This window comes from Piliocolobus tephrosceles, chromosome 6 (genome assembly GCF_002776525.5).
Source record: "Piliocolobus tephrosceles isolate RC106 chromosome 6, ASM277652v3, whole genome shotgun sequence".
NCBI classification, from domain to species: Eukaryota; Metazoa; Chordata; class Mammalia; order Primates; family Cercopithecidae; genus Piliocolobus; species Piliocolobus tephrosceles.
The window spans coordinates 121,738,770-121,762,979 of NC_045439.1; the positions used below are offsets into that span (position 1 = coordinate 121,738,770).

At 42.6% G+C, this 24,210-nt stretch overlaps 1 protein-coding gene and 1 non-coding gene across 4 annotated transcripts; both read left to right on the forward strand.

Annotated features, from left to right (window-relative positions):
- The first annotated feature begins 9,089 nt into the window (after positions 1-9,089).
- Positions 9,090-12,439, forward strand: GZMH (granzyme H). 3 transcript variants are annotated; one of them, XM_023227366.2, is made up of 5 exons: positions 9,095-9,353; positions 10,492-10,652; positions 11,163-11,298; positions 11,513-11,770; positions 12,178-12,439. In XM_023227366.2, the coding sequence occupies exons 2-5, from the start codon at positions 10,552-10,554 to the stop codon at positions 12,319-12,321; spliced, it is 639 nt and encodes a 212-aa protein (XP_023083134.1). In that variant the 5' UTR covers positions 9,095-9,353; positions 10,492-10,551; the 3' UTR covers positions 12,322-12,439. The 3 variants fall into 3 exon arrangements, with proteins under 3 accessions (XP_023083135.1, XP_023083134.1, XP_023083133.1); XM_023227365.2 differs by having other exon boundaries at positions 9,100-9,353; positions 10,505-10,652; XM_023227367.2 differs by lacking the exon at positions 11,513-11,770 and having other exon boundaries at positions 9,090-9,353; positions 10,505-10,652.
- A 7,735-nt stretch (positions 12,440-20,174) lies between these two features.
- Positions 20,175-20,247, forward strand: TRNAF-GAA. The gene has a single exon. It is a non-coding gene; the product is annotated as a tRNA-Phe (tRNA).
- The last annotated feature ends 3,963 nt before the right edge of the window (positions 20,248-24,210 follow it).

The window sequence follows — 24,210 nt, forward strand, 5'->3', positions numbered from 1 at the left end:
ACACATACATCCTCCCAAGACTAAACCAGGAAGAAGTCAAATCCCTGAATAGGCCAGTAACAAATTCTGAAATTGAGGCAGTAATTAATAGCCTATCAACCAAGAAAAAACCCAGGACCAGATGGATTCACAGCTGATTTCTACCAGAGGTACAAAGAGGAGCTGATACCATTCCTTCTGAAACTATTCCAATCAACAGAAAAAGAGGGATTCCTCCCTAACTCATTTTATGAGGCCAGGATCATCCTGATTCCAAAATCTGACAGAGATATAACAAAAAAAAAAAAAAATTCAGACCAATACCCCTGATGAACATAGATGTAAAAATCCTCAATAAAATACAGGCAAACCAAATCCAGCAGCACACCAAACAGCTTATCCATCATGATCAAGTCGGCTTCATTCCTGGGAGGCAAGGCTGGTTCAATATACACAAATCAATAAACATAATCCGTCATGTAAACAGAACCAATGACAAAACCCACATGATTATCTAAATAGATGCAGAAAAGGCCTTCAATAAAATTCAACACCTCTTCATGTCAAAATCTCTCAATGAACTAGGTATTGATTAAATGTATCTCAAAATAATAAGAGCTATTTATAACAAACCTATAGCCAATATCATACTCAATGGGCAAAAGCTGGAAACATTCCCTTTGAAAACTGGCACAAGACAAGGATGCCCTCTCTCACCACTCCTATTCAACACAGTATTGGAAGTTCTAGCCAGGGCAATCAGGCAAGATAAAGAAAAAAAGCATATTCAAATATGAAGAAAGGAAATCAAATTGTCTGTTTGCAGATGACATGATTGTATATTTAGAAAATCCCATGATCTCAGCCCAAAAACTCCTTAAGCTGATAAACAACTTCAGCAAAGTTTCAGGATACAAAATAAATGTGCAAAAATCAAAAGCATTCCTGTACACCAATAATAGTCGAGCCAAGAGTCAAATCATGAGTGAACTCCTATTCACAATTGCTACAAAGAAAATAAAATACCTGGGAATACAACTTACAAAGGACGTGAAGGACCTCTTCAAGGAGACCTACAAACCACTACTCAAGGAAACAAGAGAGGACACAAACAAATGCAATAAAATTCCATGCTCATGGATATGAAAAATCAATATCATTAAAATGGTCATACTGCCCAAAGTAATTTATAGATTCAATGCTATTCCCATCAAACTACCAACAAGACACCAGGAAAGTCAATGGTAGACTTTCCTCACAGAACTAGAAAAAAACTACTTTAAATTTCATATAGAACCAAAACATTGTCCATATAGCCAAGACAATCCTAAGCGAAAAGAACAAAGCTGGAGGCATCAGGCAACCTGACTTCAAACTAAACTACAAGGCTACAGTAGCCAAAACAGATACATAGACTGATGGAAGAGAACAGAGGCCTCAGAAATAATACCACACATCTACAACCATCTGACAAACCTGACAAAAACAAGAAATGGGGAAAGGATTCCTTATTTAATAAATGGTGATAGGAAAACTGGCTAGTCATATGCAGAAAACTGGAACTGGACCCCGTCCTTACACCTTATACAAAAATTAACTCAAGATGGATTAAAGACTTAAACACAAAACCTAAAAGCATAAAAACCCTAGAAGAAAACCTAGGCAATATCATTCAGGACATAGGCATGGGCAAAGACTTTATGACGAAAACACCAAAATCAATGGCAACAAAAGCCAAATTGACAAATGGGATCTAATTAAACTAAAGAGCTTCTGCACAGCAAAGGAAACTATCATCAGAGCAAATAGACAACCTACAGAATGGGAGAAAAATGTTGCAATCCATCCATCTGACAGAGGGTTAATATCCAGAATCTACACAGAACTTAAATGAATTTACAAGAAAAAAACAAACAATCCCGTCAAAAATGAGCAAAGGATATGAATAGACACTTCTCAAAAGAAGACATTTATGCAGCCAACAAACATGTGAAAAAAAAAAAAAACTCATCATCACTGGTCATTAGAGAAATGCAAATCAAAACCACAATGAGATAGCATCTCACGCCAGTTAGGATGGCAACCATTAAAATGTCAGGAAACAACAGATGCTGATGAGGATGAGGAGAAATATCTTTACACTGTTGGTGGGAGTGTAAATTAGGTCAACCATTGTGGAAAACAGTGTGGTGACTCCTCAAGCATCTAGAACCAGAAATACCATTTAACCCAGCAATCCCATTACTGGGTACATACCCAAAGGATTAGAAATCATTCTACTATAAAGATACATGCACATGTATGTTTATCGCAGCACTATTTACAATAGCAAAGGCTTGGAACCAACCCAAATGCCCATCAATGATAGATGGGATAAAGAAAATGTGGCACATACAAACCATGGAATACTATGCAACCATTAAAAAGAATGAGTTCACATCCTTTGCAGGGACATGGATGAAGCTGGAAACCATCACTCTCAGCAAACACGGAAACAGAAAACCAAACACCACATGTTCTCACTCATAAGTGGGAGTTAAACAATGAGAACACATGGACACAAGGGGGGGACATTACACACCGGGGCCTATCGGGGAGTGGGGGACAAGAGGAGGGAGAGCATTAGGACAAATACCTAATGCATGTGAGGCTTAAAACCTAGATGACAGATTGATAGGTGCAGCAAACCACCATGGCACATGTATACCTATGCAACAAACCTGTACGTTCAGCACATGTATCCTAGAACTTAAAGTAAAATTTAAAAACTAGAACAATTATAACAATATATTCTAATAAACATTATGTAAATCTGCTTCTCTCTTAAAGTATCTTACTGTTTTCAGAGCACTGTTGACCATGGGTAACCAAAACTGCAGAAATTGAAACCACAGATAAAGGAAGACTATTGTACAAGGATATCAGAAATGTCTCCTAGACAGAAATGTGAGGATACCATTTGGCTCCCTGGCATCAGTTTTTACTTCATAACAAACCCTCATTCCATTCATAGTACACAAAGTTTAGACAAAGCAGACCTCAGTCTATCAAAAAACTATGCCCAAGGCTTATACCAATCATAGTAGCTTCAACTCTTCTCTGACAAATCCTTCATGCACCTAAAGCAATATGGCAGATTGTACTTTCTATAATGACTGCCACTGCACATCTCCCATCCCACCAGCTCTTCTTACATGACTTCAACACTCCTCTCACTGAGAGGCAAAGCCTATGTCCCTTTCTTTTAAATCTGGGAGGGGGCTTTAGATTGCTCCAAACAATGGAATATTGTAGAATGGATACCATATGACTTCAAAGTCTAGGTAACAAAAAGGACACAGCTTCTGCCTGGCTCACTTTTTGGGAGGATGATCACTCTGGGAAAGCCAGCCATCAGGTTGTGAGAAACAATCCTGTGCAGTGAAGCAACATAGGGAGGCCATCATGGAGAAGATATGAAGCTCCCAGCATCTACTGCTGAACCTGTGAATGAGTGAACCTTCAAATGATTCCAGCCTCCAGGCTTCAAGTCACCCCGCTGACATGGAGGGGAGCAGTGACAAGCCATCCACACCAACCCTGATCAAATTGCAGGCTTGTGGGCAAAGTAAATATTGTTATTGTTTTAAATGACTAAAATCTTTGGTGTTGAAGCACACCTTCTTCTGCATTTCTCCACACCATTCTTTCCATTCCTCTAAGCATGGCCTACACCATCCTTACCTAATCACTAGTGTTTTTGTCTCCTCCACCAGAGCCAAGGAATCTCATCTCCAGTATCCGTAAGTCTTACACAGAAAAGGGCCCCATAAGAGCTCTAGAAAAATCTTTGACCCTCTTTTTTTCCAGATTCCAGGGAATTTGGTGGTGTAGTGGTTAATATCAGATGCTCTGGAATCAAACTGTGATGCTCAAACCCTGGCTACTCCCTCCTCACAGTGTGAGATTGAGCAAGTTTCTTAACTTCTCTTGATCACAACTTTTTCATGTAAAAATAGAGATAGTATCAATACCTACCTTACATAATTGCTGGGATAATTCTATGATAGGATGAACATAAAGTACTTAAAAGCGTAAGAACTCAGTAAATTTTCGTTGTTGTTATGATATAGAGTATTTTCTCATTTACTCAGCAAACTAATTAGCCATGTACTCTTTATAAGGTACGTTTTAAGTTTTTTCTTGCACTTGTTACTGTGTTTCATTTCAATCAACTTTAACATAATCAAGTCACAGATTTTTGGGCCATTATTTTATAACAATTTATTGTTTTAGTCATTTAAAACAATAACAATATTTACTTTGCCCACAATCTTCAGTCGCTTATTGATTGTATAGTTAGGCAGGCCAGTTAGAAATGTGATAAGCTCTGATATCTCCCAGCTTACAGGCACGAGCTCTCCTCAAAATATTAGAGAAAATGTATCCCAGCTCACATGTTTTGCACATCTGTGTTCTTCTGACCCTGTGATCCTGCCCTGACTGCCATTAGACCCCCTGATCTGACCCCAAGTGACAAACCATATACATAATCTCTCCCTGGTACCTATACTCAGCATGTGGAGTGAGCCAGCTTAGCCAGTATTGTCTAGTACACCACACACAGTTCCTGAGGACCCAGACCAGTTACCTCAGGATGTTATTTCCATCAGCCAGCCACTAGGTGAGTGGACCAGAAACAAAACCACCAATCTAAGGTGGCTGTACAAATTCTGAATCAGATGAGTGTGGAAACATCACTAACACAACAAACACATAATAGGTACTGTCAATAATAGAACCTATAAATTTAAAAAAGAAAGAGAAAAGAAACATAAAACATGACTTGTTTTTAACTTTCCTTCAGAGCTAATGAGTCAAGTCTTCTTCCATCATCAGAGGAGGTGAAGATACAGAAGAGAGCGGCCACGCTGGAAAGAGTAAATGAGAGTGGCAGGAGCCCCAGGGGAGGGACCTTGCCTCTTCAGAACACTGAAGCAATAACAAGCGAAAAGAAGAAACCTTAGTAAACTGATTAAAGAAAGTATATCTCCTCCATGAGACACAGGCCAGACCTGGATAATAAGGATGGTCATAGATAGCCCTGGAAATAGATATTATTTTCCTTGCATCACATCACTTTGGCCCACTGTGCCTTGGGCTGCCCCTCGAGTGCCCAGGCACCGAAGCACCTCTCAGCTTTTCTCTCAGGATGTTCTCTGGAGCTGTAAAAATTTGCTCTGTCAAAGAGCAGTCTTAGCCCTCAAGTGAGAAAGAATTAACGCTCCTAGAGACAACACTCAACCAACTGGGAATGAGACTTATCAGGCAAATGACCCAGCCTCCTGAATTTTGGAAAGACGATGCTGACATCCATTCTTTATGGATTCTCAAAGAGTCCCCAGCAGGATTCAGCTCCAGATGCCCACAGCAATAGGTAGCTCGGTAATGCACTCATGGTTAGCTCTCCTTATTTTCCCTGTCTCGTTCTTCCTACTTCCTTGCTCCAGTCTTTTGGAATTATCTCAGAAAAAAAATTAATTACCTCTAACTAAATCCTTGGTTTGTTTTTTGAACGAAAGACTCAAACTAAAATCCAACTGTATTGGGTTGAATAGTGTCCCCCCAAATTTATGTTCACCCACCACCTATGAATGTGACACCATTTGGAAGTAGAGTTTTTGCAGATGTGACTAAGTTAAAATAAGGTCATACTTGATTAAGAGGGACCCTAATGAAATGACTGGCATCACTTTAAAACAGGTAAATGTGGACACAGACACACAGAGAACATCACCCAACAACAGATACAGAGATTGGAGCAACGCATCTACAAGCCAAGGAGTGGCAAGGATTGCTAGATACCTCTAGAAGCTAGGAGAAGCATGGGACAGACTTTGCCAGACACTTCCAGAAAGAACCAATTCTGCTGATATTTGATTTTGGACTTCTGGCCTCCAGAACAGTGAAAGAATCAATTTCTGTTGTCTGCTGCCACCAGTTTGTAATACTTTGTTATAACAGCACTAAGAAATTAATACAATACCCTAGAGTGTCTTAGTCAGGGTCCAAGAAAACAGAAACCACTCCAAATATTTGCAAACAGAAGGAGTTTATTACAGGGAACTAATTACATGACAGAAGCCAAAGAGGGTAAAATGAATCAACCCAGAGATTAGCAATAACAGGAAGCCACTACCACACCTAGCTGGAGGCATGGAGTGAGCAAGCAGTGTTGCCAGGACCCTGATCACCTGGCAGAATATGAAGCCATATCTAGCCTGCCAGGTAAGAGCTGGAGCCAGGAGGAGAGCAGAGGAGTCATCCTGAAATAGTCCTCAAGCTAAGAAGAAAGAGTGGGAAGGAAAAAGACCCTCATTCATCAGCACCAACCATAGGCTTGGCCCAACAAGACAGAGCTGCCAGACAGAGAAATCTGTGTGATGTAGATTGTGTCACAGAGAACAGCAGGAAGGTGAGGGCTGGATCTGAAAGCTACCTGGGCAAGGATCCAAACCAACAACTTCACTCCAACCCCATGAGACTCAAAGGAAGAGAGTTTAAGCTTTTGCTGTTTTTTAAATAAATTACTAGGATCCATAATAATACCAGTACAAGGTGAGATCTGAAGGATGAGAGACACTATGAAGAAACAGTGTGAGACAGTAATAATGCGTTGATGATCATGGCAGTACAAAAAATGGGAAGTCCTTCATGAGTCAGGTTTCTTTAAAGGCACATGCAACTCCCACTTAGATGGACACAACAGTATGTGAAGACTCACACTGTGATCTTTTGCTCCAAGAACCACCACAGGAACACACCAGGAAAACTAAAGGAATTCACAGATCCTTTGAAAGAAACAGGACACTGCAGCAAATTTTGCAAAACAGGTGAAAAACTGTAAGTTCCCAAAATGTGAGAGGGAGAAAACCTGCCTCTGAATACACATTCCCACTTGGGAATCTGAAAATCCAGATCAAGGGAGAATTTAACCTTACCTAGAACTAAAACGAATGTAGATAGTCACACAATATATAAAATGGAAGTATCAGGGGAAGTGCCTTGCAGGCACTTCCAGTCTTCAGCTTGAGCCCAGGGAAGCCATTCCTGACTATATGTCACAGGAGCTCTCAGGGAAGGCAGCCAGTGGAATTGGGGAGGGATCACCAGGTGAAGGAAGCTTCCAACTGAAATTGGTAGTGGTTTCAATTGGACACAAATTTTCTTTAGTGGAGTCTGGGGGATGAGTGGGAGCTTTGGCAATATGAGCACATGAACTCAGAAGCAAAGAAGTCCCTCCCATTGAAGTGGGCAGATGGGGAGGGGTGATATCTGAAAGTCATGCTTGCTTTCTCAGTGGGAAAGCTCACAGCCTTGGGCAAGATCTGAGTGGGGCACTTTGGGAGTGAGACTGGCCTCTCCAACTGGGTGGGAGCTGGGTGAGGTCTCTCGCTACCAGCTTTCCCCCACTTCCCTGGTGAATTATATGACACAGCAGAGGTAGCCTAGATCCCCTCTGGGAAATAACCCTATTGGCCTAAGAACCACCCCCACATCCCCCACAGTGGCCACAACAAACCCCACCCAAGGAGACTGTGAGCCCAGACCCGCTTAACCCTGCCCCAACATGATGGTATTTCTTTACTCACCCTGGTAACCAAACACAAAAGATAGAAACTCTTGGGAGCTTCAAGGCCCCACCCATGATCTGAGAAACTTTGGTTTCTTACCCTGGCTAACTGCTAACTTAGGGCAAGCCTAGATCCCTCTACTACCACCGCAGCTGGTGCTCTCTTGAAAGCACCACCTCTTAACCCTGAACCCAGGAAGGAGAAGATAACACCTAATTCCAATGCCTGCAACATCCTGGCTAACCAGAGGTCCTGAATGTGTCCACATGAAAACTTTACTGCTAGCATAGCCAGCATTCAAGAAACCCAGCACACTAAACATATCTCCAACCAAGGACTCCCACAGAGTCTACTTCACTCCCCTGCCACCTCCACCAGAGCAGGTACTGATATCCATGGCTGGGAGACCTGAAGACAGATCACATCACAGGACTCTTCACAGACATTCGGCAGCACCAGCTGGAACCTGGTAGCCCCACTGAGAGCCTAGACCCAGAAGAGCAATAACAGCCAATGCAGTCCAGCTGTCAGAAAGTTCCACCCCTAGGGGAAGGGGGAGAGCACCACATCAAAGGATCACCCCATGGGATAACAGAATATGAACAGCTGGACTTGAGTTCCAGACCTTTCCACTGAAATAGTCTACTCAAATGATAAAGAACCAGAAAGGTAATTCTGGTAATATGACAAAACAGAGTTCTATATCATCCCCAAAAGACCACACTAGCTCCCCAGCAATGGATCCAAACCAAGAAGAAATCTCTGAATTGCCAGATAAACAATTCAGAGGATTATTAAGCTACTCAAGGAGATACCAGAGAAAGGTGAAAAACAACTTTAAAATTAAAAAAATATATATATATATTATATGGGTGAAAAATTCTCCAGAGAAATAGATATCATAAAGAAAAAATCATCACAACTTCTAGAAATGAAAGTCATTAGAGAAACGCAAAATGCACTGGAAAGTTTCAACAATAGACTAGAACAAGCGGAAGAAAAAACTTCAGAGCTCAAAGACAATGCTTTCAAATTAACCCAACCAGACAAAGACAAAGAAAAACTAATTTTAAAAAAATGAACAAAGCCTCCAAGAAATGTTGGGTTATGTTAAACAGCCAAACCTAAGAATAATTGGTGTTCCTGAGGAAGAAGAGAAATCTAAAAGCTTGAAAAACTTATTTGGGGAAATAATTGAGGAAAACTCCCCTGGCCTTGCTAGATATTTTCAGTCTACTCTTGCTAACCATCAACTCTTCAACGGCAAGAGTCATGTCTCTCATATCCCTGGATCTGGCTTGCTAAATAATTATTCATGATTTTATCTGAGTAGAAAAAGAGCCAAGAACTGAGAAAAGGAGACATTCTTGATTCTTCTCAGTCACTGAGGAGCTTCTGCAGCACCAGCCTTTCTGTTAGCTCCAGCCACAGCTTCAACAGTTCCACCTCCTTGTTCTTTATTCTTGCTTTCACCTTGTTACTCAGCAGCAGGGGTGTAAATGTGGTGACAGTGCCGTGTCGACTTAAACCAAATAAGAGAATTTTAGTAAACCACCCTTATAATGACACCCATCAAAACCAGAATGGGACAAGCCTAGGAGGTCTCTGAGGTTACTGTACCCATCCCTCCTTCATCCCCCTCCAGCATTTTGTTTCTGAAAGGAGTCAACACCAACAGCTCTGACCTGGGCAGCCTTCCTGAGAAAATGCAGCCATTTCTGCTCCTGTTGGCCTTTCTTCTGACCCCTGGGGCTGGGACAGGTAAGTGACTATCCCTATTCTAGAGGCCTGAACCCATCTTATAAGATACCTTGTACCTATGAGCACTGGTCAGGAATTTTCTTCAATCTGAGCCCAGCTCCTATTCCACACCCAGACTTATAAATCTGAGGCTAGATAGAGACTCAGCAAAGATGGAAAAATGAAGGGTGTTCCCTAAAAGGTTTAATAGGTGTTAGCCTCTCCCTAGACCTCTCCTTTATGACCTGGAATGTGGATTGTTCTTAGAAAGGCATTTGGTGGGGAATGTGAAGCTGAAAAAGATAAGTAATTATTATTCTACACTCCAACCCAGGAAAGAGGACCTCAGACACCAAGTTGCAGTCATGGGAGTTATCACTGGACCCAGCTTAAGAACCACTTAAATTATTCAGTGCCCCTACCCAATCACCCCTGCCCAGGAGAGAAGTCCATGGTACAACTTATCTCAGAGGTGGCAAGATGATTGTGTCCATAGCTCTCCCAATACCTTGGCTCCACCTAGGCTTTGCAATTCATTTTTAGTTGGTTTCTCCACTTCCTTCTGCCTTTCCAGGCCCTCAGCTACTCTACTGACCTGGTGGTACCCCCCTCTAACATCCCTGAGGTCCTGAATCCCACCAGCACTACCCCCACTAAACCTCAGCCAAAGGCTAATTGGAGGCTATTCATTTACGCACCAAACAACACTTACTGAGAACGTAGAATATCTTAGGCCCTGGCACATGAGAATTTTAGAAAATCCAACTCCAGAAGCTCATGGATAGATCATTAGAAAATGGCACCAATCTGGAGGACAGCAGAGGCTCAGAGGGATCAGAGAGACTCACTAAAAAGGAGGAGCCTGGGAAGTACGGTCCAGGATCCTCTGGGGCTCTACCGTTGTGAAAATAGATCTTTCTTCCTCCATGTATGTTTCTGCAGTAGGATGCAGAAGTCAAGCACTGTCCATTCTTTCTGAAAGAAGGTTCTGAGACTTAAAGTTCAGAAAAGCTTACTCTGCCTGCAAGGAGTGCTGCCTGCAGAGCTCAGGAGGACCCTCCCTCACTGTCTGCAGCACACAAAAGACTTCACCGTCAATCACTGTCATCCTAAGCCTTCTCTCCTGACCGCAACCATCCCCAGCTACTTTATCTTCCAGCCTTTCCTTTCAGAGGAGATCATCGGGGGCCATGAGGCCAAGCCCCACTCCCGCCCCTACATGGCCTTTGTTCAGTTTCTGGATGAGAAGAGTAAGAAGAGGTGTGGCGGCATCCTAGTGAGAAAGAACTTTGTGCTGACAGCTGCTCACTGCCTGGGAAGGTAAGGAGCAAAACCAGCTCACCTTCTGAGCCCCCCACTACAGGGACCCTTGTTTTCTTCTGGGGACTGCAGCCCAGGGGAGCTTCCAGAGTTCCTGGTAATGCAAGCCCATGAAAGCTCATTGGAGCAGCCACCTGGAAATAGGACTAGGATGAGGAGAGGATGAGAAATAGGACAGGGTCAGAGGGTCAGAGGTCAGAGCAAGTGGCACGGTTTCACACACTGGCCAAATAAAGCAGTGGTAAAGGTTGAATCCATGCATTAAGGATCAAAATGCAAACTCGAGCAATTTCATGATATTTCCTGAAGGCAAGAGAGAGCCCCCAGAAGCCCTACTCTTCATGTCTTTGTGAAGCAGAGGGCACAGTCACTCAGCCCTGGGGCCCTCCTGTCCCCTCAACTTCCCCTCAGCTGCAGCCCCACCCTGCCCTAGCTGTCATCTGCTCTTTACTACTCCTGGGCTGTATCCTCTGTGACTGCACCCCCATCCTCACTCTGCTCTCTGTGCAGCTCCATAAATGTCACCTTGGGAGCCCATAATATCAAGGAACAGGAGCAGACCCAGCAGTTTATCCCTGTGAAAAGAGCCATCCTGCACCCAGCTTATACTCCTAAGAACTTCTCCAACGACATCATGCTACTGCAGGTGAGGCACACTCCTGCCACTCTTGCTCTTCTTGGTCCAGTTGGCTCCACTCCCACTGTGGCCACTGTGACACGAGCCCTTCCCTCCTTTCCATCCTGACCTCTTGGCCAGTTCTTGTGCCTTAGAGGAGAGGGAAGATTGTGCAGCTCCATCACTGTTTTGGGGCCCAGAAGGCCATTGCCTGACCTGGACTTTCTTGCTTCTTCCCTACCAGCTGGAGAGAAAGGCCAAGCAGACCACAGCTGTACGGCCCCTCAGGTTACCTAGCAGCAAGGTCCAGGTGAAGCCAGGGCAGGTGTGCAGTGTGGCCGGCTGGGGTCGTGTCTCAAAGGACACTGTAGCAACCACATTGCAGGAAGTGTTGCTGACAGTGCAGAAGGACTGGGAGTGTGAACGTCTCTTCCATGGCAATTACAGCAAAGCCACTGAGATTTGTGTGGGGGATCCAAAGAAGACAAAGACCAGTTTCAAGGTTGGATTTCCAGCCCCTACCCAGAAAGACCACAGGGAGAGAGGAACTTGAGGGAGTTCTGGGGTATGGCAGTGGCCAGATCCTTATGCTCTCAGCCCAGAGCTTGGGCAGCCTGTGTCCACTCCTTGGGTGGACTGAGGTGGCTTTAGTCCACTCCTCGGGTGGATTGGGGTGGCTGGAGGGGAGGGATTTGTCATCCCATAGTCACTTATCAGCGAAGTGTCCGTGAGAATTGCAGAGACAGGCTTAGTCTGGGGAGAGCTAGAAAGCACAGCCAGGGCCATGCTGGAGACCCAGGACTGAGGGAGGTGACAAGGCCTGCCTGGCACTGATGTCACACAAAATCCGTAACAGAGACCACCCATCCCAGGGAAGGCCAGCTCAGTCTTTCCTCTCTCTGTTCACAGGGGGACTCCGGGGGGCCCCTCGTGTGTAAGGGTGTGGCCCAAGGTATTGTCTCCCATGGAAACAAAGAGGGGACACCTCCAGGAGTCTACGTGAAGATCTCACACTTCCTGCCCTGGATAAAGAGAACAATGAAGTGCCTCTAACAGCAGGCATGAGACTAACCTTCCTCTGGGCCTGACCATCTCTGGGACAGAGGCAAGAATCCCCAAGGGGTGGGCGGTCGGGGTTGCAGGATTGTAATAAATGGATCTCTAGCGTAAATATGACTGAAGTCTTATTTATTCACTGAACCATCTTCAATATGTCACAACAATGCTCCAGGCAGCCATCTGCTGCCAGTTCTGCCTTTTGCTTCTTCCTTTCTCCCCCAGCCCTCCTTCCTCGCTAAACTCCATGCTGTACAGTTTTTTCAGCAATTTCTCAATCACATGTCTTTGATACTGAACCCTCTGTCAGAGCTGGTTTGAACTCCATTGTAAACAATCTTCACCCCCCTCCCCTCACAAAAAATAAATAAATAAACATCTCTGGAACTTAGGAATTTCTTACCATCTCTAAACCAACCACCTACTCCCCTAACAACGGAGCAGAGAATGGAGCAGGGCAGTGGAAAGGAAATAACTCCAGGGACCCGGAAGGCCAGGGGCCATGCCGTGAGTACCCATTTTCCCATTTCCAGGAAACTATGCCATGAGTGCCCAGTTTCCTTTTTCCTATTTCCTGTCTCTCCGGCGGGGGCAGGCTTCTCCCACAGCCAGGTCTTCCCGCAGCTTAGGAGGTTGAGATGCTCCTCTGCACCTAGGTCCCATTTCCCTGCCCCAGGCTCAGCCCTGAGCTCAGTCAACCTTATTCCTTCCTGGCTGGCCTTCCCAGCTCCCAAGTGTTTTTCACCCAAGTGCCCTGGCTACCAGTTTCTTTCCCTTCTAGCTCACCGTGTTCTGAAGCCAGTCTCTCTCTCATCTCGCTAACAGAGTTCCCAGCTCTGTGTGAATTCTTCTCTACTGCTTGTTCCAACCAGACCTGGGCTGCCAGCCCACCTGATGCTGATCAGAGGAGCCAGCTCTCACCTTCCACCTGGGCAAGGCTGGCTGAGGCCCTCAGTCCAGCGCAGCTTTCCCCAGGGGCTCAGGCATCACTTTCTGTGGAGCCACTCAGCAGCCTCAACATCTTTCAGCATAGCCTGGCCTCAGACCCAGACTCCCCCTGTTGGCAATCTGGGGTTATGGCAGCTGTGCCCCAGAGGGCTCCAGGGCCACTGGGCTGGAAGTAACACTATGCCATTTATCAATAGATGAATACTTGCTGATTGATCTCTTTCTTTGTGCCGGGCATATAATAGGCCCTGTCTCTGCTTTTGGAAATTTTACAATGATAAAAAATTTCACCTCAATTCTCCTGGTTCCTCTGCTTCTACCAGGCAGGTCAGTTTGGCATAAATGGATCTGTATTTATGATCCACAAGAAATCGTGTTTTAAAAATAATTAAATTATCTATATTCTACCTGTAGTGTTCATTACAGCCTCACATGCATGATCTGGTTTGATCCCAGAAGGACAGTGTGTGAAATTAGAAGAGACTTGGAGATTCTCAGGTCCTAAAGTTTTTAATCTATGCTCAGTGGAGTCTGTGTCCAGAGGTGTGGAAATATATTAGTCTGTTCTCACACTGCTAATAAGAACATACCTGAGATTGGGTAATTTATAAAGGAAAGAAGTTTAGTTGACTCACAATTCCACATGGCTGGAGAGGCCTCACAATCATGGCAGAAGGTGAATTAGAAGCAAAGTCATGTCTTACGTGGTAGCAGGCAAGAGAACTTGTGCAGGGGAACTCCCCTTTATAAAACCATCAGATGTCATGAGACTTATTCATTATCATGAGAACAGCACAGGAAAAACTGGCCCCCTTGATTCAATAACTTCTCACCAGGTCTCTCCCAAGGCACGTGGGATTGTTACAATTCAAGGTGAGATTTGGGCGTGGATACGGAGCCAAATTATGTCAGGAAGGAAGAAGACAACCAGAACAGCCTTAGCTTTGCTTTTTCTGCATATAGAAGATATTAACCTCAGTCCACAAACCTAAGAAATGCTACAGTTCAAGTGTGAGACAGTTAATATAATAGTGACCCTGCTGACTTTATTTAAGATCCTGAGCTCTCAAATAGTACCGCTAATGAGTTGAATGTGACAGAACACTATAAACTCACAATAGCTGGCAAACACTGAATCAAATGGGACCAACACGGAAAAAAATAGAAACTTCACTGAAAAGAATAACAAATAAATCACCTGCACACAGGGAAAAAATCCAGCACATTGAAAAATAAGAGGAAAAACAAATAGACTTATTTTTCACAGAAGGCTGTCCTGATGTCCATCTCCCAAGCCTTTCCCTGGGAAGCAGCACTGGCAGCAGCGCAGGTGAGAAAGGAGTAAACACATGCAGAGATAAAGCAAGTGACCAGCAGAACATGTAGGAGTCAGGGGGCCATCACATAGAAGAAGCACAAAGACCCCAAAAAGCCAGCCAAGCAGAGCTCTGTAGAGTCCTAGGGTGTAAGTCAGAGACAGCAGCAAAGTGACCAAAGGTTTCTGCCACCAGCTCCAAAGGACCCTGGCAGGAGAGTGCCTGGTGGGTCAGTCTTCCCTCTTAGATCTGACAGAAACACTTGACATTGAGCACGGGATTTTATCCTATATAAGATCTGAAGTGTGTGTGTGTGTGTGTGTGTGTGTGTGTGTGTGTGTGTGTGTGTGTGAAGGTTATTCATAAATATGTTCATTGCAACATTATTTAATAATAGGTCCCAAATTAGAATCAACATTAATGTCCTAAATAGGGAAATGGTAAAATATCATGTGTTCAACATATCCATTTTGCAGCCATTAACATCTACATTATCCACAGCTATAAAAAACTAGGCTAACAACATTAATAGGCAAGTTCGTTTTTTAAAAAAGAAACACTAATAAACATTTGGAAAAAGTAAACGTTCAATAACTAATCGATACAAATTAAAATAGTAATAATTTTTGCTTATCTGATTGGGAAGGATTTACAAAAACGATGATATTCAGATTCAGCATGAGCATTGAGAAAATGGTATTTTCACAGCTTGTACACAAAGATCCAAAAAAAGAAAAGAGATTATTTGTCCTGCAGAAGCTGGATTTCATGTGAAAAAAAAGAAGTATTTGACCTAGCCATCAACCACACCAAGAAAACTGAACACAGTTGTTCCTTATAACAACCTTGGTACACAAGTAAAATCTTAGAAACAATGCAAATATCCAGCACTAATTGGGGGATTCGTTTTTTAAAGCTGCATATTATTAAACACTATGGAATCCCTGAAGTTATGATATACAACTACATTTTGTCACATGGAAGAATATTCACCATGTATGTTTATGTTAAAAGTAGATTATAGATTGGTATATACTACAATTAAATTTGTGCTTATATACACATTTTTTCTTCTTTTTTTTTTTTTTTTTTCCTGAGACAGAGTCTCACACTCTGTCACCCAGGCAGAAGTATAGTGGCATGATCTCGGGTCACTGTGGTTCAAGTGATTCTCCTGCCTCAGACTCCCAAGTAGCTGAGATTATAGGCGTGTGCTACCACGCCCAGCCAATTTTTTGTATTTTTAGTAAAGAAGGGGTTTCACCATGTTGGCCAGGCTAGTCTCAAACTCCTGACCTTAGGTGATCCACCTGCCTCGGCCTCCCAAAGTGCTGGTATTACAGGTGTGAGCCATCACAGCTGGTGGTGCTTATATACACATTTTTCCTGTAGGATTTTTGCCGCCTACATATCTATTTTCTTAATTTTTCTATAACTTTTACGTATTATTTAGTAGTAAATTAAAAGTCTGTTTATTAGATATGAATGACATTTTAAAATGATATTCATTAATACATTTTTAATAAAATGAGGAAAATGTGTTAATTTAAAATATATGATTCAAAAAGAAATATATTTTAGTCACATCTATGTAAAAATATACAAAGAAACAATCTGGGTGAAAATACATCTCTGTTAACAGACAGTTGGGTGGTAGGATTAAGGCTGACATGATTCATCTTTCTGTTTTGTAATGTATTTAACTTTTTAAATTTTATGACTATTACATTAACTTTATCTTTTAACAATATTCCATATGAGAAAAAGGTTGGCTTAAGTTTGTACACGAGTCAGTTAAGATAATCCTATTATAACAAATAAGCTTCAGAATTTCAGTGACTAGCACAACAGAAGTTGATTTCTTGTCCACACACAGTACAAAATGAATATTCCCAGTGAACAGTTGTATCCTTTTATTCTCACGTGTTCCAGTTTGGCCAACAAATTACATAGTCAGCCCAGTATTAAGAGATCCAGGCTCAGTTCTCTAAAGATGCTTCCCCAACTTCTTCTGCATCAAACCGTGGAAGAGGAAAAGCCTAGATAATCAGGCATAGGAGTGTGTTCTGGGCCACGTCTGGAAGGTGCCCACATCATTTCCACTCACATCCATTTATTGCAACAATCGCACGGCCACACCTAATTCCAAGCGAGGCCGGACAATGCAGCTCATCAATGAAATGAACTGCATTTCTTCCCTCAGAAGAAAAGGAAATTATTTTGCCAAACTGCCAGCTTGTCTCTATCAAAATGCTTAATGATGTGTACTGTTTATAAGGATCATGTGCTCTACATTTCGTTTCCTGCTTACGAAACGAACACATATCCATTATAGAAAAATCAATAATGTAAAGATGAAAATAAGAATCACATAAAATTGTTGTTCTGATTATTGCCCTTTTCCCACAATTCTGTCAAATTTGTGTCAAATTGTACACAGTTTTACGTTCTACTTTTTCCATTTAATATTAGGTAATAGAAGATAGCTGGCTAGCGGCACTAGCCAGAAGCACTCACTTCCTCCACAAAGAAGGACCAAAACAGTAGGTAGATAATCACATATCAAATAGTATTTTTTTTTTTTTTTTTTTTTTTTTTTTTTTTTTTTTGAGATGGAGTCTCGCTCTGTCACCCAGGCTGGAGTGCAGTGGCCGGATCTCAGCTCACTGCAAGCTCCGCCTCCCGGGTTCACGCCATTCTCCTGCCTCAGCCTCCAGAGCAGCTGGGACTACAGGCGCCCGCCACCATGCCCGGCTAGTTTTTTTGTATGTTTTCGTAGAGACGGGGTTTCACCATTTTAGCCAAGATGGTCTCGATCTCCTGACCTCGTGATCCGCCCGTCTCGGCCTCCCAAAGTGCTGGGATTACAAGCTTGAGCCACCGCACCTGGCCCAGATAGTATTTCTAAGACAGAACATAAGAATTCGCAGGAAAGTGACGGGAAACCTCCAAATCATGGAAGGAGTGGAAAGTGAAGCAGCCAGCCTGGCTGGGGTCAGGTTGAAGCCAGGAGAAACTCCACAGTGCAGGGAAGAGGTAAGTGAGAGACAAACAGGAGTGCAATTGCCACCATGGACTTCTGCAACCCTAGCCACAGGAGAACCTTCGAATGCTTATGGGCTCTTAGACTAGTATAGGGAGCTGCCTGGAATCCATGTGATGGCATTGTTCCGAAAAGGGAGTTCATGCTGAGTCCCACACACCCCTTGAGACCCAAGCAGCTAAGCATGGCACCATTTTGAGAGCCCATCTCCCAGGATACTACAGCTCGCCCTGGGGCCCAAGAGCCCCTGCATCTCAATATCCCTGAAGCCACGCTGACATCCCCACACATCCACCTAAAGGAATTCAGCATTGCAACACTGGCTGGACTCACCATGCAGCTGGGTCCCCAACACTCTGGCCCACACAGTGTCCTATAACCTAGGGAACAAGAGATACAGTGCATTAGGGAGCCTGTCCCTGAGACAAAGTGAGCCAAAGTGCATGTTCCTCAGAGCCTGAGAGCCATCTGCCTGGGACCACTGCCACTGACAGCAACCCTGCATCCCCGCCCTTCCCAACTCATACAACAGTGCCACTGTGAACCAGCATGCACCTTCTAGGGTCCTGGGGACTGGCCCACATAGACTCTGTCCCAGAGCTTGTGGACAGGCCCACTCTACCCACTGCTGCTACCATCACCTCTGCTACCACTCAAGTGCACCATCTGGGGGCCTGGATATCAACCCACCCCACCCATTGCAGTCTGCACCAGCACATATCATCAGAGGACTTGAGGACAGGACTACTTTGGCTGGCACTGCCCCTGTCAGTGACCACATGCATCATCCAGGTGCTTACGGATGGACCTGCCCCTCCTGCTACTACAGGCCCCCATGCACACCTTCTGGGAGACTGAGATCATCCCCACACAGCCTAACGGCACTCACACACATCATCTGGATCCCAGAGATTGACCCATTCTGCCCACCAACACTGGCACCTATGCACACCCACCAGGAGCCAGAGGACAGGCCTGCCCAACCTGCTGCCACCACCACTACCATCAACCACTTGCACATGCCACCTGAGAGCCTCAGGACTAGCCCACCCAGTCTGCTACTGCCACCACTAACATATGCACATGCTTCCTGAGAGCCTCAGGGTTGACCTGACACTGCTACTGCCATCACAAATGCCAAACAAACCACCCAGAGACCCAAGGACCCTCCTTCCTTGGGTCCATCACCAAGACCTGGCACACTCCTGCCACTGCGGGCACCCAAGCAAGCCGCAAGCCATCTGGAGGTTCAAGAATTGACCTGAACAAACCCACACCATCAATGCTCATGTACACTGCCCAGCGGCCCAAGGATCAGCATATCCTACCCACCACTGCCACTACTGGTGCCCAAAGACCAGCCCACCTGGTGTCCCCATTTAAGAAAAGTTTTACCATAGCCTCCACTAACAACTGCAGCCTAAGATACTGAGGAACTCACAGGCACCACTGATACTGATTATACCCAAAGAAATCGCATAGGGACTACACTACTGCCTCTTCCCAGAATCAAAGCCGAAGTACTTTACCCAGCCAACACTGTAGATACACCTATAAGGAAAAAGTATTGTCCTATGAAAGCCAATCCATAAAATTGGAAAAAGTGGCTGTTATACCAGATTTGTAGATACCAGTGTAAGAACGCATGAAACATGAAAAAGCAAAGAAATATAATACCCCAAAGGAACAAAATAATTATCCAGCAACAGATTACAACAAAAAAAATGAAATGCCTGAAAAAGAATTAAAAATAATTATCTTTAAGACACTCAGTGATACATGAGAGAACATAAATAAACAATACAAAGCAATCAGAATAACAACTCATGATCTAATTGAGAAATTTAACAAACAGATAATTATCATAAAGAAGAACCAAACAGAAATCCTGCAACTTAACAATTCAATGAACAAAATTAAAAAAAAAAAAAAAAAACTGGGCCAGGCATGGTGGCTCAAGCCTGTAATCCCAGCACTTTCGGAGGCCGAGACAGGCGGATCATGAGGTCAGGAGATCAAGACCATCCTGGTTAACACAGTGAAACCCCATCTCTCCTAAAAAATACAAAAAACTAGCCAGGCGAGGTGGTGGGCGCCTGTAGTCCCAGCTGCTCCAGAGGCTGAGGCAGAAGAATGGTGTAAACCCGGGAGGCAGAGCTAGCAATGAGCTGAGATCCAGCCACTGCACTCTAGCCTGGGCCACAGAGCAAGACTCTGTCTCAAAAAAAAAAAAAAAAAAAAAAAAAAAAAACTGAAAGCCTTAACAATAGACTAGATCAAGCGTGAGAAAGAATTTCTGAACTCAAAGACAAGTCTTTTGAAATAACTCAGAGCTAAAAATGAAGAAAGCTATGTAAGACATGAGACACCATAAAACCACCAAATATTTGAATTTTGGGCATTCCAGAAGAAGAGACGAGAAAAGGCATAGATAACTTATAAAATGAAATAGCAGCTAAAAACTTCTCAAGTCTTACAAGAGCTATAGGAATCTCAAAGATCCACAAATATTGGGTTGGTGCAAAAGAAATTGGGGTTTTCGTGCCGAAATAGCTCAGTTGGGAGAGCGTTAGACTGAAGATCTAAAGGTCCCTGGTTCGATCCTGGGTTTCGGCAGCTACTTTGGCCGGGCGCGGTGGCTCAAGCCTGTAATCCCAGCACTTTGGGAGGCCGAGACGGGCAGATCACGAGGTCAGGAGATTGAGACCATCCTGGCTAACACGGTGAAACCCCGTCTCTACTAAAAAATACAAAAAGCTAGCCGGGCGAGGTGGCTGGCACCTGTAGTCCCAGCTACTCGGGAGGCTGAGGCAGGAGAATGGCATAAACCCGGGAGGCAGAGCTTGCACTGAGCTGAGATCTGGCCACTGCACTCCAGCCCGGGCGACAGAGTGAGACTCCGTCTCAAAAATAAAAATAAAAAAAAGAAATTGGGGTTTTCATCTGATCTTTGACAAACCTGACAAAAACAAGCAATGAGAAAATGATTCTCTATTTAATAAATGGTGCTGGGAAAACGGGCTAGCTATATGCAGAAAACAGAAATTGTACTCCTTCCTTACACCTTATACAAAAATTAACTCAAGATGGATTAAAGATTTAAATGTAACACCCAAAACCATAAAAACCCTAGAAAAAAACCTAGGCAATACCATTCAGGACATAGACATGGGCAAAGACTTCATGGCCAAAACACTAAAAGCAATTGCAACAAAAGCCAATATTGACAAATGGGATCTAATCACACTAAAGAGCTTCTGCACAGCAAAAACCATCAACAGAGTGAACAGACAACCTACAGAATGGAAGAAAATTTTTGCAATCTATTCCTCCAACAAAGTTCTAATATCTAGAATCTATAGGAACTTAAACAAATTTACAAGCAAAAAGCAAACAACCCCATCAAAAAGTGGGCACAGGATATGAAGAGACACTTCTCAAAAGAAGACATTTATGCAGCCAACAAAACTATGAAAAAAAGCTCATCATCACTGGTCATTAGAGAAACGCAAATCAAAACCACAATGTGATAGCATCTCACATCAGTTAGAATGATGATCATTAAAAAGTCAGGAAATGACAGATGCTGGAGAGGATGTGGAGAAATAGGAATGCTTTTACACTGTTGGTGGGAGTGTAAATTAGTTCAACCATTGTGGAAGACAGTGTGGTGATTCTTCAAGGATCTAGAACCAGAAATACCATTTGACCCAGCAATCCCATCACTGGGTATGCACCAAAGGATTAGAAATCTTTCTACTATAAAGACACATGCACACGTATGTTTATTGCAGCATTGTTCACAATAGCAAAGTCTTGGAACCAACACAAATGCCCATTAATGATAGATGGGATGAAGAAAATGTGGCACATATATACCATGGAATACTATGCAGCCATAAAAAAGGATAAATTTGTGTGCTTTGCAGGGACACGGATGAAGCTGGAAACCATCATTCTCAGCAAACTAACACAGGAACAGAAAACCAAATACCACGTGTTCTCATTCATAAGTGGGAGTTGAACAAGAGAACACATGGACACAGAAAGGGGAACATCATATACTGGGGCTTGTCGGAGAGTGGGGGGCTAGGAGAGGGATAGCATTAGGATGGATACCTAATGTAGATGATGGGTTGATGGGTGCAGAAAACCACCATGGCACGTGTACATCTATGTAGCAAACCTGCACGTTCTGCACATGTATCCCAGAATATAAAGTATTTTTTAAAAAGATACAGAACTGCAGACTGGATAAAAACAAACCAACTATCTTCTGCCTTCAGGAGACTCACCTAACACATAAGGACTCACATAAACTTAAAGTAAAAGGGTGGAAAAAGGCATTTCATGCAAAAAGACACCAAAAGCAAGCAGGGTAGCTATTCTTATATCAGACAAAACAAACTTTACAGCAACAGCTGTTAAAAAGACAAAGAGTGACATATAATTGTAAAAGATCTTGTTCCCCAGGAAAATACCATAATCCTAAAACATATGGACCTAACACTGGAGCTCCCAAATTTATAAAACAATTACTAATAGACCTAAGAAATGAGATAGACAGCAACACAATAATAGTGGGGGACTTCAATACTACACTAACAGCACTAGACAGGTCATCAAGACAGAAGGCCAACAAAGAAACAATGGATTTAAACTATACATTGGAACAAATGGACTTAACAGATATATACAGAACATGTCATCCAACAACTGCAGAATACACATTCTATTCAACAGTGTATGGAACTTTCTCCAAGATAGACCACATAATAGGCCATAAAATGAGCCTCAATAAATTTAAGAAAACTGAAATTATATCAAGTACTCTCTCAGAGCACAGTGGGAAAAAACAGAAAATCAACCCCAAAAGGAGCCTTCAAAATCATGCAAATACATGGAAATTAAATAACCTGATCCTGAATGAGCACTGGGTCAAAAACAAAATCAAGATAGAAATGAAAACTTCTTTTATTATTATTATTATTATTATTATTATTATTATACTTTAAGTTCTATACCTATAGAAAATAAAAATTATTTGAACTAAATTATGATAATGACACAACATATCAAAACCTCTGGGATACAGCAAAGGTGATACTAAGAGGAAAGTTCATAGCTCTGAATGCCCACATCAAAAAGACTGAAAGAGCACAAACTAACATTCTAAAGTCACAACTCAAGGAGCTACAGAAACAATAACAAACTAAACCCAAACCCAGCAGAAGAAAGGAAATAACCAAGAACAGAGCAGAACTAAATGAAATTGAAACAAAAAAAAATACAAAAGATAAATGAAACAAAATGTTGTTTCTTTGAAAAGATAAATAAAATTGATAGACCATTAGCAAGATTAACCAAGAAAAGAAGAGAGAAAATCCAAATAACCTCATTAAGAAATGAAACAGGAGATATTACAATTGACACCACTGAAATACAAAAGATCATTCAAGGCTACTATGAACACCTTTATGCACATAAACTAGAATATCTAGAAAAGATAGATAAATTCCTGGAAAAACACAACACTACTAGCTTAAATCAGGAAGAATTAGATACCCTGAACAGACCAATAACAAACAGTGAAATTGAAACTGAAAAATTACCAAATTTGGTTGGTAACTCAAAAATTACCAACAAAAAAAACATTCAGGACCAGACGGATTCACAGCAGAATTCTTCCAGACATTCGAAGAAGAATTGGTACCAATCCTTTTGATACTATTCCACAAGATAGAGAAAGAAGGATCCCTAATTCATTCTATGAAGCCAGCACCACCCTAATACCAAAACCAGGAAAGGACATAACCAAAAAAGAAAACTACAGACCAATATCCTTGATGAACTTAGATGCTAAAATCCTTAACAAAATACCAGCTCACTGAATCCAACAACATAAGAAAAGGATAATCCATCATAATCAAGTGGATTACATACCAAGGAGCAGGGATGATTAACATAGGCAAGTCAATAAACGTGATACACCACATATACAGAATTAAAAACAAAAATCACATGATCATCTCAATTGATGCAGAAAAAGCATTCAACAAAATCCAGCACCACTTTATGATTAAAACTCTCAGCAAAATCAGCATACAAGGGACACACCTCAATGTAATAAAAGCCATCTATGACAAATCCACAGAGAACATGATACTGAATAGAGAAAAGTTGAAAGTAGTCCCTCTGAGAACTGGAACACAACAAGGATGCCCACTGTCACCACTTCTCTTCAACATAGTATTGGAAGTCCTAGCCAGAGCAATCAGACAAGAGAAAGAAATAAAGGGCATCCAAATGGGTAAAGAGGAAATCAAACTGTCACTGTTTGCTGGTGATAGAATTGTTTACTTTGAAAACCCAAAAGACTCCTCCAGAAAGCTCCTAGAACTGATAAAAAAATTCAGGAAAGTTTCTGGATACAAGATTAATGTACACAAATCAGTAGCTCTTCTATACATCAACAGTGACCAAGTGGAGAATCAAATCAACAACTCAATCCTTTTTACAGCAGCTGGAAAATAAATAAATAAATAAATAAATAAATAAATAAATAAATAAATAAATAAA